Source organism: Sinocyclocheilus anshuiensis, unplaced genomic scaffold (assembly GCF_001515605.1).
Source record: "Sinocyclocheilus anshuiensis isolate Anshui unplaced genomic scaffold, SAMN03320099.WGS_v1.1 scaffold579, whole genome shotgun sequence".
Classification (NCBI taxonomy): domain Eukaryota; kingdom Metazoa; phylum Chordata; class Actinopteri; order Cypriniformes; family Cyprinidae; genus Sinocyclocheilus; species Sinocyclocheilus anshuiensis.
The window spans coordinates 200,873-217,481 of record NW_015551075.1 but is presented as its reverse complement, the minus strand read 5'-3'; the positions used below and the strand labels follow the sequence as shown (position 1 = coordinate 217,481).

The 16,609-nt window shown below is 41.9% G+C and overlaps 1 protein-coding gene across 1 annotated transcript in view; it reads right to left on the bottom strand.

Moving 5' to 3' along the window:
* pcsk6 (proprotein convertase subtilisin/kexin type 6) overlaps positions 1–4,581 on the bottom strand; it is a 101,519-nt gene extending 96,938 nt beyond the window's left edge. Inside the window, exon 1 of the mRNA XM_016452194.1 lies at positions 3,968–4,581. Within this exon, the coding sequence (XP_016307680.1) occupies positions 3,968–4,123 (156 nt within the window). The 5' untranslated portion in view covers positions 4,124–4,581. The remainder of the gene's footprint in view (positions 1–3,967) is intronic.
* Positions 4,582–16,609: the final 12,028 nt, after the last annotated feature.

The following is a 16,609-nucleotide window of genomic DNA, read 5'->3' as shown; positions in this document are numbered from 1 at the left end:
GAGAAATCACAGAACAGTGTTGACAATACATTTCCGCGCTGAATGATTCTGTGCGCGTGATGTACGCGCTACTGTCTGTAGCCTATGTGTGTGTGTCACAGTGCAGCAGCGCATTAGATTAGAACGGCGATTAACTTACCTGTATAATAAGATGTTTAAAACGTGCATTCTCCCGTTCAATTTCGAGCATCCAGTAACATAATTACATATGTCTTGTGGAGCGCTTTCAGAGCATGCATTTATTTGTCATTTGAACTGTTTGGAAACGGAGCGTAAATGTGGAATTCCTTCAAAGATTTCTTATCCTGTTGCGCCCTCTATAGGACCAGCGACTAGTCGACGTCAAGCTTAAAGCGTCATGGCAGAGCATTGAAGTCGACTAGTCGATTAGTCGGTGCAACCCCTAGTGTAGAGGACTCCTCTCTCTCACTCATTCAGGGCGATATGCAGCCCCCGCTTCAGTGCGGCGACAAGCGCTTCAGTCGCTTACCCACTCACCAGCAGTAAAGCGGCAAGGAGTCACCTGATGCCCCTGCGCGGAAAAGCACGCGAAGGCGAGGAGTCACCTGATGCCCCTGCTTGGAAAGCGCACGAAGGCAAGGAGTCACCTGATGCGGCTGTGCGGAAAAGCTCGCGAAGGCGAGGAGTCACCTGATGCCCCTGCGTGGAAAAGCGCGCAAAGGCGAGGAGTCAACTGATGCCCAGGCGCGCGACTTATCAGCCTTTCAGATTTCGCTGGACTATTACGTCAGTTGTTCACGCCCCTACGAAGTGGTGTTCAACTAAGTCGTATAGCCATTCACAGTCTGTAGTGACAGGCTCAGATGCCGCCGCCCACACTGGTTAAAAAGCTTTCCAGCAGCAGACCACGAGATCGAGGTCTTCTTTGGCGCACGGCTCATCGCAGTGCAGGGACACCAGGCCCGCGACCACTGCTGCCAGGAGCCAGATGTGCGTCGACTCGCGGATGGGGAGCAGTGTGCGAGGGCATGCTGGCTTCAGGGTTGTGGTCAGAACCTCAGCCGTTGGCACATAAACCGCTTGGAGCTGGAAGCAGTGTTCTTAGCTGGCCGCAGCTGGAACAGCGACATGTACTGATTTGCACCGAAAACGTCTGTGGTTTCGTACATAAATCATCAAGGTGGCGTACGATCCAAGACTCAGTACAAGCAGGCAGCGAATATCCTGCTATGGACGGACCGTCACTTTCTCTCCATCAGAGCAGCGCACATCCCCGGTCTCCTGAACCGCGGGGCAGAAATGCTTTTGAGGAAGGGAATTCCTCAAGGAGAGTGGAGGCTGCATCCCGAGTTAGTTCGGATGATTTGGACCTGCTACGGGAGAGCGGAGGTGGATCTGTTCGCCACGAGCGAGAATGCGCACTGCCCGCTGTTCTTCTCCCCAACCCAGAGTTATTGAGCCATCATGTGTGGCTGCTTCCGGGATATCAGAGGAGCTGACCGCCCTGCATTCTCGTGTGCTTGATATGCATTCAGAGGCGCGGGCGCCCTCCACAAGACATTTCTATGCTCTAAAATGGGGTGTGTTTGTGGTGCCGTGATGTTCATATCGACCCGGCTGCTTGCTCCATGTCGAATGTTGTGTTTTCTACAGTACAGGCTTGATAGTGGATGTCTACCATCAACACTGGCCGCTATTGCCTCGTTTCGTGCCCCGCTGGGCGGGCAATCGATCGAGCGCTGGTGGTGAGTGTTCTTAAGGGGGCGAGGAGGTTGCATTCCCTGCATCCGCCTTCAGTTCCGCCCTGGGACCTAGAGGTGGTGTTAAGAGCTCTTTCACAACCACCATTCGAGCCTTTAGCATCCATTGCTATGAAGGAGCTATCTCTCAAACTGCACTTCTTCTTGCCCTCGCTTCGGCTAAGCGCATAGGGGATTTACATGCATTTTCTGTGGACAGCGATTGTATTCGCTTTTGACCCGGTGACTGCAGCGTCACTCTCTGGCCGAGACCGAGCTACGTGCCTAAATCACTATCTACCCCCTTCAGAGCGCAGACTGTTTCGCTCTCTGCCCTGTCTTCTGAGTCACCGACCTTGCGTGAATCGGACGCTCAGATTTCGGTGTGCCCCATCAGGGCTTTGAGGATTTTCATTGACCGTTCGGCCAGCTTTCAGCAATCTGACCAGCTTTTCGTGTGCTACAGTGGTTGTGCGAAGGGCCGGGCCGTGTCAAAAAGGAGGCTTTCACACTGGATTGTGGATGCTAACACAGCTGTTATACGAGCCAAGGTTTGGAATGTCCTTTGCACATTAGGGCCCACTCAACAAGAGCTATCGCCTCCTCCTGGTCGTGGTCGAGAGGTATGTCTATTCAGGATATATGCTTTGCAGCTGGCTGGTCTTCACAGAATACCTTCGCCAGATTTTACAAGCTGAACGCTCAGTCCATAGCCTCCCAAGTGCTGTCGGTGAGTGACTGTTTCACGTTTATGCTACCTCTATTCATGTGTGTTTGCTGCATCACACAGTAATTACTCTGCGCAGCCCTATATGCTATTGTTGCTGTTGTCTGCCCTGTACTCAGTGCAGCTCCTGCTATTCAATGTCTAATTCGATTGGTGTACCATCATCATCTTATGTGTTATACTGCTGCTTAACACCGTTATCTCTGTGCAGCCCCCCCTCACAATACTGTGATTGTTGTTGCTTCTGCCCTGTTTCTCAGCGCAGCATACGTTATCACTGACCAGATATGCAAATTTCGTATAACTGGGCTTTTTCATTGGCTTGTCTCCACCTATCAGCTGCGAGCCCACCTAACAAGCGTCACTATTGGTTGTGGGAATTGTGCGTTCTATCTTCGCTGATGCGTCACTGAACTTGCTACACAAACACAAAAGAACCGCTAGATTTAACTCAGCACAGCCAGCGAAGGATCGAACGTAAATGTTTTGAACGAGCGCACCTTTTTTTAACAACCAAAAAGTTTTGTTGTCTGTTGCGGAAGAACAGACGTTCCTCTCGTTGATAGCAGAGGAGCGGATCCAGCGAGAGCTTGATGGGGCGACGCGGAATGAAAAAGTTTTTTTAGGAGTCGTGGTAGTAGAGGCGGTGCAACTATAACGACATGTGAATAATCCCGCCCACTCCAAAGCAGTACTGAACTGCAGTGGAAACGCAAATCGTGCCGAGCCGAAAGCTCGAGAGGGAACGTCTCCGGTTACTACCGTAACCTCGGTTCCCTGAGAGCGGGAACGAGACATCACGGAGGTCGCCGTGCTCGCTGCTCGACCAGCTAACGGTACATTCACATGGGGCATCAGCGTCGACGCTTGATGGAGGGTGTTTCTGAAGCTTGGTGTTGACGCTACCATCATAGTGACAACAGCCAATCACATTAGTTTTCTGGTGTTGCATGAACGCGATTGGCTAGCATCTGCACCAGGGCATTTGCATAAGGCGATCTGATTGGCTGACCCCTGTGTAGGCACTTGAAAAGTTGAAAAGTTTTCAAATTCTGCTGCAAGCAACGGACCCAACGTGACGCGACGGACCCACAATTCATTTCGGTAACGCTTGACATCACTCCATTCAAAGTAAACGAGAGGCGTTGACGCCCGACGCCCCGTGTGAATGGGGTGTAAGCAGCGTTCAGTATCAGATTCTGACGTAATTGTCGCCTGCACCGCATTTTATACTGCCTCTCAAGCGCGTCAGTATTTGCATGCGATTTGCATACTTCCCGACAATTGGCCAGACATTTGGACTGGCGTGAGCCAATAGGACTTCAGGAAAGGTTGGAAGGGAAGGAGTTCCCATAAGGAGAAATGTCTCCGTGATGTCTCGTTCCCGCTCCCAGGGAACCGAGGTAGTAACCGGAGACGTTTTTTATAATAGTCTCATGCCAGTGATGCTGTATTCTAATGGACATGTAACTGATATATGCGTTAAATGCGCATATATAGTGACCAGGAAAATAAATTAAAAACAGAAAAATATGCTTACCTGACCCAAATTAGTAAAGCCATATTTTGAGGCGAGTTTATCAGCTTCTGCTGGTCCTCCAGGGATCAGAACAGCCCAGTGATTGGTGTAAACGCGAGAAAGCGACGCTTCCCATAGCCAAAAAGTTGACAAAACAAAACCAACCAACAACCGCATATTGCTCGTCGATAATCCAGCTGGTTATCTTTGCGGTAAATGATTCACGCAGGAGCGTTTGCCTCCAAACTCATTAAAACACGAGCCTGTGGATCAGCATCAAACCTTCAGTCCTGGCACGCGATGCATCCAAAACAACCCTGAGTTACTCCCGCATTAATCTCTCTCATTCACAGCGCTGCATCCCTTCTTACCGCTTCGGGAGCTCAAGTTCAACAAACCTGAAATATTGGTTCCGTTTCACGACAGATGGCACGCCAGCCGATTTAAATGTTGTCATGTAAGCCTATGGCAGAGCGAGCGCGCGCTACTATTGAGGTTGGCAGCACGAGCTTATGGCCGGTGTTTGAGCGCGCTGCACTTGGCAAAGTGTTTCAGATAGACGCCAATAAAGGCGTTTTTATCCAGACAAGTGGCGTGCCAGTAACTGTATGAGATGTGCAGATCGTTTCCTTTGAGCTGACATGCAGCTTCACACCTCACAGGTAATTCACTTTTGAACGAGTCTTGCAGTGTGGTCGGTGATGATCCCTAATGATGGCTCACTAAAAGCACAAGTAGGCTATATTTCTAACCGTTTATCAGTCTCTTCTCATGACACCTGTGCAAGACCGTGTCCGTGTCTTATATTACAAACCAAATTGAAAAGACAGAAGAAATTTTATTCAGCTTAATTTTTTTTTACGACTTCTCTCTATTTATTATTATTATTTTTTGTTTATTGATTGAGGCGTAAAATATTACATAGACATATGAGAACTGTATCCAATAGCCCCAAAATTATTTGCAAAAATGTAAATGCATTTGATAATAAAATATAACGTTTTACAAACAAGGTTGAACTGTCGTTGTAAAAGAGCTCTGTGAATATTCTTCAATAATTCTCATTTTATGTTCCACTGCAAAAATAACAGCATAGGTTTGGAGCAACACGGACCCAATATGAGTGTGATTTTCAATTTTTCATTAGTATCTCACTTTTTACACTAGCTCACAAAAAGCATGAATCACAGGTTCACATATATGAATAGAAACCGAATAGATCTCTGTCTCCACATGTGACAGCAGTAGAGGAAATGAAATGATAATTGCATTCAGTCACTGTAATCGTGCTGAGACTGTTCGAAAAAGGACAGGAGCAATGCTCTGAATCTAGAGGAGGTGTTTGAAGAGCTCAGTCGACATCGTCCTGTTTTCAATATTGGGTACAATTTAGCAAAATAGATTGTGGAGCAGAGTACTGGGGGACTCAGTCCTACCTAAAGAGCCATCAGCCTTTTCTCACAAAAGTGTTTTATCAGGTACCATGCCTGACATGCTGTCTCTCCATTATAAAGCTGTACTGCACACAGATTAGATGCACTGCAATGGAAACTGGGAAAAGTTTGCAAATTAATTATCTCGGCAACTCTGCTTCGAAGCGCCGGCCGGGCTAATGGATGAAGCCATGGCACAGTCACAGCAGTATATCTCTCTTCAGATAGGCCTAGGCTTGCACTTTCAGATGTTTATCCCTTCCTCAGCGATGCTTCTGGCTGTTTAAACTCTAGCCGCCGTAGATGGATCAGTGAATCCTTCGCAGCCTGATTAATTCCCCCGCATTGTTTCCTCTCCCATGCAATGGACATCTTTCACATAAAGTGTCAGTCAGCACTGACTGTAACGGTGTAGGGACGCAGTTCGATTGCCCAGGAGAGAGAGCTCAATCACCTGATGCCATGATCCTGTGCATCCCTCTGCATCTCTACTGCGTTTGATCTTCAGAGAGAACACATGAAGAGAGCGATGCTAAGCTCAGGCTTTGGATACTATTTACATTTATGCATTTGGCAGACTCTTTTATCTAAAGCAACACGCATTGCAAATTTATATAATAAATTTTTGGGTGTTATAATTGATCATAAATTATGTTGGAAACCACATATTAACCATGTAAAAACAAAAATGTCCAAATCCATTGCAATATTAAATAGAATAAAACATATTTTGAACGAAAAAACTTTATATATATTGTATTGTGCGCTCATAGTTCCATACATTACTTATTGTGTGGAGGTGTGGGGTCATACTTATAAAACCAATATAAATTCAATATATATTTTACAAAAAAAAGCAATTAGGATTGTTAAAAGGGTTGATTATTACGAACGAACAAACAAATTGTTTATTAATTTACATGCTTTAAAGTTTGTAGATTTAGTTGATTTATGTACATCACAGATAATGTTCAAAGTTTATAATAATTTACTTCCAAATTGTATTCTGAGGCTGTTCAAAATAAGAGAAAGTCAGTATAATCTAAGAGGATTGTATATGTTTAAAAAAGTAAGGGCAAGAACTAATGCAAAAAGTAGGTGTTTATCTGTTAAAGGGGTAAATCTATGGAATACTTGTGATAAGGAATTAAAATTATGTAATTCACTCTGCAAATTCAAGAAAATGTATAAAAATAAGGTGATAAATAATTATATGACTCAGTATCAATAATTGTGAATGTAATGTTACAATATTGAAGTAATAGCTGGAATGTGTATTTTTTGTTATGTTGTTTTGAATTATGTATGTACATTTGGGGTAATGCTTATGTAACATGTTTATCTTGTATTTTTTAGTGAAAAGTGTCGCTCATCAGTCAACTGTGTATAAAGGGTAGGCATAATAAGCAAGGCTTCAGCCTACACCTTTTTCGGTAATTATGTTTATTTATTTATTTTGTGAAAAGTTGTCTGTGAGGACCGAAATAAAATGATTGATTGATTGATTGATTGATATGCAGTTCTGATGAAAATAGAGCACATTGCAAACAAACATATACAGGATCAAAATGTTTGTTTTTTTTTAGACCTGAAAGTAAATGTTTTGTTGTCAGCTGTCAGCTTGAGTGCTGCTGTATTGAGAGCAAAAGATAAACCAAATACTAAGTTATTTTAAAGGGCTAGTTTACCCTCATGCCACCCAAGATGTAGATTTCTTCATCTGAACAGATCAGGAGAAATGTAGCATTGCATCACTTGTTCACTAGTGGGTCCTCTGCAGTGAATGGGTGCCGTCAGAATGAGAGTCCAAAGAGCTGATAAAAACATCACAATAATCCACAAGTAATCCACACCACTCCAGTCCATCAGGTAATGTCTTGTGAAGAAAAAAAAATCCATTGGTGATGGATTTGTTTTTTTTACAAAAATGCAGCTTTTCACCTCTCAAGAACTGATGGACTGGAGTGGTGTGGATTACTTGTGGATTATTGTGATGTTTTTATCAGCTGTTTGGACTCTCATTCTGACGGCACCCATTCACTGCAGAGCATCCATAATGGCCTGAAGGTCAAATTTTCATTTTTTTTTGGATGAACTATTCCTTTAATTAAATTAGAAAAATGCAAAATAGAAACATTTTCACTGATGTTCTCAGACTTTTAGATCCCACTGTAAATCATTTGCATGATGGCTGCAGTTGTAATGCTAAAAGAAAAAATATTTGTCTATGTTATGTCCTTCTTTGTTTTTTATTACCTCGAGCTGATATAACGGCACTGATACAAAGTGAATTCAAAGCCAAGTTCTGTTTCAGAAAATGGTGATATAATTCTCTTTCTACTTCTATCCATACCATCTGTGCCTTCCCTGCGGAGTTAGAAAAAAAAGGCCAGACGCACTCCGTTTACCACTTGTAAATGATCAGAATATCTCTGAGAAACAACACCAGTAGTCTAAATGTAGACGCCATTCGCCAGATTCAGTGTCAACACTGCTACATTTTTACATTTTACCAAACATACAACCATGGCAAATCCAAAAGATCCAACCGTTATGTCTTCCCGTCTCTTCCTTCAATGTAAGATTTGTTTGTTTGCCCATCCACCAGGCAAAAATAATAGGTCTGCGTGCTTGAAAGTAATAGCACACGTCTCTTCAACAAGCTGCAGGATTTGAAGTGGCACAAACAATGCGTGATGAGTTCCACGCTTAAGGTTAGACGAATATGCGCAATAGTAATAGTGATGCTCGCCTCAGCAAACATCACTAATAAAACAATAGACGACCTGAAATGAGATTTTGTTAAGTAGCCAGAGCCCATTTTAAAGGAATATAAACTCTGTAGCGCCCGACTGCATAGCTCTCGTTAAACCTCATAACCTCAGAAGACGTTTATAGGATAACAACGGAGCGCAATCCTCCTTGCAATATTGTTGAGCATTATCTGCGCTGAAAGCTGTGCTTTAAAGGAAAACATTTCACAGTCTGGAATGGATTTATTTCATGGGTATTATGCACGCCTGATCAGCCTCGGTCTTCGTTTGGCCTCCCTGAAAATAGAAACCTAAGTGTCTCGTGAAAAACGGCGTCGTGTCGCGAGAGGTAGTCAGGCGAGCTCATTATTCTTCAAGCCGATCATTTGGCCGAGAGTGACACATCGGCGCGGCTTTTAGCGCTGGCACTCAGCATGTTTTTACTTGATCATCCTGAGCAATGAAGGAGAATAATAAGAGTATTAGGCCATTTGAAGCGTGCTGTCGTGTTCATTCTTAAAGTTAAACTTTATCTCGGAGGGAAAGCACCGCGCTGTCACCTTTACCCAGATGTCCTTTGTGATCTGAAATGAGGCTCGTATGACATTTCATTTACAGTTATTCATTCAGCAGACACTTTTATCCAGAGTGACAAAAAAATGAGGAAAACACAAGCGATCCATCCTAAGGAGGCCATAACATGAGAAATGCTGCAATACACAACGTTACAAAACACAGCGAGTTTCCGACTGTGCATGTTTGTTATAGAGTCTCGTTATAATTTATGACTTAATCCACCATTTTGAGTAGCCTAGGGGTTTTTTTTTGTTTGTGAGCTTTTGCAGTGCATTATGTGATTGTCTTCTTTGCAAAGGATGCCAAATGATGAGTCTTAGAAGGCAGCATAATCTTAATGTCTTCCTTTTAGGGGGAAAAAACCCTTTACATCTGAAGCAGATACTTAAAATGCTAACATGCTCACATGTTTTGGAACAGGATGGTACAGCTAAAGTCAGTTATTTAAAGCGGTCATAGGATGCTACATGCACTTTTACAAGTTGTTTGAACTGAAATGTGTGTTGGCAGCATGTGTACACAACCACCCTATAATGATAAAAATCCACCCAGTGTTTTTTTTTTAATCTGGTTAAATGTTTTCCCCTTTCTCAAATCAAGCCGATCTCAGATGCCTGTCTGTGTGACGAGTGAGCTGTCATCAGTCCGCCATTGTTTCACCGCTGGAGCAGATGTAGACAAGAATGACTCCTAAGCGATTGAGGTGTTCTGTTGTTGGATGTAATAATGAACATAGCAGTCGTCATTTACTCCCGACATCTGAGCCGCTGAAGACGCAGTGGATTATGTTTGTTTTTGAAGGGAATGCGCCTCCAATCTACATAAATGCGTCTATGTTCGTGCGAATCATTCGTGATCCAGCCTCATCTACAGAAAAAGTGAGTATAATGTTTTGCAATGAATCTTTGCAAATCACCGTTCCTAATAACGTGTTAATTAGCAAGTTTCACGATGAATGCAGCTAAAGTAAACAGTCTCTCTGAGAGCAGCTCGGAAGAGAGGGGCGGGGTCAGCAGAGCTCATTAACATTTAAAGGAAAATGACAAAAACGGCTTGATCTGAAAAGAGCTGTTTTTGGCAGGGTAAAAAAGGTGTTTTTTACACTACCATTTTGAAATTTTAACCAAACTATGTTACAGACTTTTCATTAAGAGCCTAAAGAATCATACCAACTTGTGGAAAAGGGGCATCCTATGACCCCTTTAAGGAATAGTTCACCCATAATTTACCCACCCTCAGGCCATCCAAGATGTAGATGACTGTTTCTTCATCAGAACAGATTTAGAGAAATTGCATCACTTGCTCACCAATGGATCTTCTGCAGTGAATGGGTGCCGTCAGAATGAGAGTTCAAACAGATGATAAAAACATCCCAATAACACCAATTAATATGTTGTGAAGTGAAACGCTATAAATAAATCCATTATTAAGATGTTTTTAACTTCAAACCATCGCTTCCGGCTAAAATATATAGTCCTCTATAATACTGATTTCTCCAGTGAAAAAATTGTCTCGTCTGAATCAAGAGAGAGATATCAAGCACCGTTTACAAGCCAAAGCAGTCCAATATGTTGGTGGATTTTGATGCGAGTCGACAACAGGAGATGGACTTTTTCACTGGAGGAAGCGTTATTATGGATTATGGCCTCTTTTTTTTTGGGCCAGAAGCGATGGTTTAAAATGAAAGAGCCTTAATAATGGATTTGTTTCTTACAAACATGCAGCTTTTCGCTTCACAAGACATTAACTGATGGTCTGGAGTGGTGTGGATTATTTGTAGATTATTGTAATGTTTTTTTATCATCTGTTTGGACTTTCATTCTGATGGCACCCATTCACTGCAGAGCATCCATTGGTAAGCAAGTGAAGTAATGCTAAATTTCTCCAAATTTGATCCCATGAAGAAACAAACTCATCTACATCTTGGATGGCCTGAGGGTAAGTACATTTGCAGCAAATTTTCAGTTTTGGGTGAACTATTCTTTTAAGTCAAGACAGCTGTGTAATATAACTTGTATAGTCACCATATGTTGGATGGAAAAACACAGGCTTTAGAATTTGCCATTTTTTCAAAGTTTGCGCTCGGGGTCCATATTGTACGTGCTGCAATTTAAATGCAAGCACATCTTTATCCTGTATTATTTTCCTCCAAAATCACTTTAAACTCCAAATGGGGTGGTTGCATAATGTTTTTTTGCTGCCCACAGAGCAGATTTTGGCAAGTAGAGTTGGCTTGCGTTGCTCCAGAGATCTTGGCCAGCTGAATTTCTCATGATTTCTGGCAGGTATGTTCGTGTTAGAGGTTAACAGGTGGATATGTCAGTCTGTCACTAACCTGTTTATCACAGTGCTTTTTTGCACAGTTGGACATTTTTCTGCATAAAGCTTCTTCTGTATGTGGCCATCACAGCTTCGCATGGCTACTTTTTATTTTGGCATTATAAGATTAAAAACTAAATCCAATTTAGTGTGCTGGATTTCTCTGTGGTTTGACTAAATAGAGACCTGTGTTATGTCATATCTGCATCTCACATCTGTTGTACATCTTGTTGAAAAATGCAGAAACTTGAGAGGTCTTGATGCCAAAGTGTACTTTCAGAAGGTCACAGAAGAAACCGCTCAACTATAAACTATCAGTGATTCTCTCCCACTGAACGGGATAGTAAATGGAGACATGCTAGTAAATGGTGCTTTTAAAAGCAAAATATTATTTCACTTTCAAGGAGGTGAAAGAAATATATCTCATATGATTAAAACATAAACAATGGACACAGTAGAAAATATTATAAAATATATCATATGCATCTAAAAGTATTAATGGAATAATGTTGATTACAAATATACAGATTGAAGGGGGTCTGAATACTTTCCGTACCCACTGTACATTTATATATTATATTATTATATAATCTCTCTATATTTATATCAACTATACATTTCAATTTGCACATATAGAATTTCTTATATATAAATTATTATATGTAATATAAATAATATATACATTTATATAAGTAATACTTATAGATTGCAAAAATCTGTATACAGTTCTATACAATTAGATCATGATATATAAGATTTCTCAAATAAAATATCTTATTAATTCTCCAACTTAAGTGCTTATTATAAGTATCATATTAATAAGTCAAATAAGTTACTATTAAATTAAGTCTCAAAACAATATATTGTGTGTGTGTGTATATATATATATATATATATATCGTTCTGGATTTATTGTAAATTATTGGAATATGTCTGATTACACATTTGTCTTCATTCTATTGCAATATAGATGTTTCTGATACAGAATTTGATGATTTGTCAGGAAATTAGGTTGTAATTATGTGAGAATGTTGCCACCTACTGTTTGAACATATTAATGAAACTCACTAAAGTAAAAAAAACAACAACAAAAACAAGTGATTAACATCATATATATTATTATATACATTATTATGCTTATTACTGCAGTGTGTGTGTGTGAGAGAGAGAGAGAGAGAGAGAGCGAGCAAGAAAAACTATATAGTTACATAATTCTATCATGCACATAATTATAATAGCTTTTCAGGCAAATGTCCCAAATGAGTCATTGTCATAAAATGAAGTCAGTCATGCATCTCTGTTTAAATTCACAGATGTCCCTTTAGATTTAGATAAACATGATTACATTTTCTCTAGTTTAACACTGCTCTGTCCCAAGTACAAGACTTGTGTTCCCTGAATGACTTATTTGTCTTGCTCAAATTCAACCCAGCTTTCTTTTGATTGGAGTCATTTGCAATGCATTGCATAGCACTGGCATCAGTTTTGTGAAATCCCAGTGCAACCTTGAGCCTTTCTTGGCACAAACCACCCATTTCATACAGATTAGTCCTAAATGAAGTTGCAGCGAGCCGACCACAGCACAGCACCACCAGAGGGCTTTCCACAAGTTAATTAACTCCTGCAAACGAGGGTAAAATCCATAGGAAATGTTATGCAAGGTCAATCAGCGATTATAATGGACATGAGTTTGGGAATAAAAGTCTCCAAATTTGTAAGCAAGCCAAACACCGAATACTTGTGACAAGTGTTTGGTCCTCAGAGCAATCTCATGCAATGTGAAACACTGCTGGAGATTTTTTTCTGGAAGCCTCCTGCCCCTTAGACCCTCTTTAAACGTATTTGTAGTTTGTCTGGGCAGTGGTACAAACAAGCCTGCGGTAACAGGGAGTCTCTTGAGCAGTGCCCAGGTAGGTGAAATCTGTTGGCCCTTGTGTTGGGACCTGAGGCCAGAATAAATCGAGACAAATGTACTAATAGGTTCAAGCGATCTATCTGTTTCTAACCATCATGATTTGGGATTCAAACCACTCATGTCTTCAACAGTTTGAACACGGCCAAACTAGCTAAAGAATCAAACCCTTGATTTTGTTTTGTTTGCACCGTTCCAGAACTCTGAACACATGTCCAGAACTCTTTAAATGTTTCTTTATTTTCACATGCATATTAAAAATGTGTTGACTGATGTGTTGATTTATGACTGAAGTTCATGGTGAATATTTGAGGGTCACTGTTCTGAATTGTTTGAGAATGTAGGCTACGATCCATTGCCTGATCATAGTACAAATGGGTCATACAAAAATATTTGAATATAAGGTTTGCCAGGAGCTAATCACAATGTGTTTTCATATTGGAATGTTTCAGTAAAGTATCGATGGCAAGGCTTTATGCATTTTCCAGATATTTTATCCAAAGTCACTTAAGATGTGTCAGAGTAACGAAATTCGTGGGCAAAAAAAATGTCTTTTGTCAATAGAGATGTAAGAAGCACTGCTCACACATACAGTAAGTCACTATCAAACCAAACAGCCTTATGTTTGTCAGCATGTGACCAGCTTGAATGAACACTAAGGAAAATCTGCATTGGGAGCTTTTTCCTCCCTCACATGAAACTCCCAATCGTGGGGAATCCTATTTAAAGGTGACCTAATATGCAAAAATCACTTTTATAAGGTGTTTGAACACAGTTGTGTGGCTGCAGTGTGTGAAAACTCATTTTTTTATAATCCCACTAAATCATAAACAGTCTCTCCAAACAAGCGGTTCCAGATTTCTCCCTATTATGACATCATACTAGGAAAAGTCCTGCCCATTTGTGATGATCTCTACCCTATTAGCATAGACACAGCCCTGAGTGAGAAGCAGCAGTCCGCCATTACTGTTTTCTTGCTGATTGCTTCTGAAAGATGGATCGATGCCAACGCTACACAGAATCTCTTGGATTACAATTTGCAACTAGATGGATGTACTGTTACTTCCTCTATAGTCAAAAATCTGGGTGTTATATTAGATAGCAACTTGTCTTTTGAAAGTGCACATTATTATTCTTTAGTTTGGGTTAAACAAATCAATTTTGCTTGGTTGGAACAGCAGCTACGCTAATTACGTTTCTATTTGTTTCACTGTTTTTGCCACGGGAGGATTTACACAAGCTTCAGTCTGGATCCAGAACACCTGAGAAGAGATGATGCCAACCCCTCATAGGACCTCAGATGATGCCAACCATGAAACAACATAGAGGACTACCAAATTTTGCTATAAGTTTGATTGCATCATATAATAATTGCTGTGAATAGTGTTCATTGTCTGTTTGATTACGTCTTTAATTGATTTTTTTTCCGTACATTTCTGCCATATGTACATTAACTGACAGTCACCACTAAGATACTACTAAATATATTGTAGAAACTTAATTTTCTGTAAAGTTGCTTTGCAACGATTTGTATTGTGAAAAGCGCTATACAAATAACCTTGAATTGAATTGAATACTGAAGCCTGATTTGTTCATGTTTGTATAGCTGCATGAACAAATGACGTTTCAAGCCGTCATAAGGGGAGGAGCCGACTGCTTTATAAGTCAGCTTTGAGCACCATTTTGTCAGAATTTTTCTCCTTCAACATGAAGATCATCTCCCCGGTGGACTCTGAAGACGAAGCAAGAAGCAATGGGACTCAACGTTCGGGCTCGAGTGATTGCACGCTGGTTCAGCTCCCGCATGCTTCACTCTCCCCGCAGTGCATCGACTCACCGGTGTATTTCACACATGAGAATCAGTGCCCCTCATCAGCTGCAAGCGGCTTGATCTCTTTTCAGCGGATCTGAGGAGGAAGTTGTCCCTGATGGCTTTAATTCCGACTTTGCGGAAGAAAGAGTTTATAGCAAGCTCCCCCTCTCGAAGAGGCAGTCGCTGCTCATCTCTGCCCTCCTTCGGCCCTGGGTTTGAAGGCCCATGCAGCGCACCCATCTAAGCCCTGCAGGACCACCTCTGCTCTTGAGGGCAGGGCTTATTCAGCAGCTGGCCAGGCTGGCTCTGCGCTTCACATGATGGCGGTGCTCCAAGTTTTCCAGGCCAAACTTCTCCTCACGATGGAGTCCGGCCAGAGTTCTGACGCCTTCACGGAGCTCCACACAGCAACTGACTTGGCTCCGTGAGCTACTAAGGCCACTGCGCAAGCAATTGGCAAGGCCATGGCCAATCTTGTGGTGCTGGAGTGCCACCTTTGGCTAAATCTAACGGAAAACAAGGACTCTGACAAGATAGCCTTCCTTGACTTCACCGTCTCTCCCAAGGGACAGTTTGGCCCTGCTGTGGATGGGTTTGCTGAGCGGTTTACAGCGGCACAGAAGTCATCGCAGGCCATGCGTCACTTCCTGCCAAAGCGCTCCAACTCGGCCCTGCTTGGGCAATGGAAGCTCAGTTCAGGCTGGGCCCATCCTTCCCATTCAGCACTATATCTGGTCCATGCAAACTACCGATGTGATAGCGGACCCACATACTCAAGAGAGCACTTCTCCTCTTCCCACTATCACGAGGGTCAGTTACCTGTCTCCTTGCGGTGACCTGCCACTCGAAAAACTCAGACCACTTGCCATCAGGCTCCAGGCTTGGAAAGCCAATCTGGATGTGTCAAGCTGCATTCTAAAAACCATAGATCGAGGTTACTCGCTCCAGTTCGCTCGCAGGCCACCTCGCTTCAGAGGTATTATTCAAACTTCGGTACAGGACAACGATGCTCACGTTTTCCGGTCCGAAGTGCAAACTCTGCTTGCAAAAGGAGCCGTAGAAACGGTCCCTTTAGCAAACAGCAAGTCAGGCTTCTACAGCCGCTACTTCCTCGTTCCCAAGAAAGATGGCTGGCTCAGGCCCATCCTCGATCTCTGGCATCTAAACCACGCGCTTATGAAACAGCCTTTCAAGATGTAGGGGTGCTCTGGGACTGGACTCGCAGAGTGGTTTCGTTCTGCACTTGCTTATTGCACAGCGCTATTGGATGCTTTCCCCAAAGTGTTCAACGCAATGGGAGAGACCGTTCGAAAGGGAACACTCTGTTTACTAACGTAACCTCAGTTCCCTGAGATAAGAGAACGAGCATTGTGTAGGCTGCCATGCTATAAGGCTGCATGCCAATGTAAAATGTGTATAATGTATAATATGTAAAATGGCAATGTATTTCTGTATTAAATTTACCATATGTCCAACGTTTGGTGAAAATTAAAATTAAATTATATAATTTCCTACAGTAGTTTTAATATGTAAATTAAATACATATTTTAACACTTTATAAGTTGCAAAATTGAAATGAAAATGTATTGATTATATATGTTTAACATGTCGAAGCAAAAAATGCAGCAAAATTATAATTTAAATGCTATTTTTCCTTGTTTTAGTTCTTACATAAAATTTTTAACCTATTCAGTTATTTCAAAAGACACAAATATCAAGATACATATTGTCAAAGACTTATGTAATCTTTTAGCTAAAGTCTATTGCCCAATCCTGAAGTTTCATTTTGTTAAGCATTTTGCTGAAGTGTGGGCAGGCCATCAATTCATGTTCACCTCCATGGAGCCCGTTGAGGAA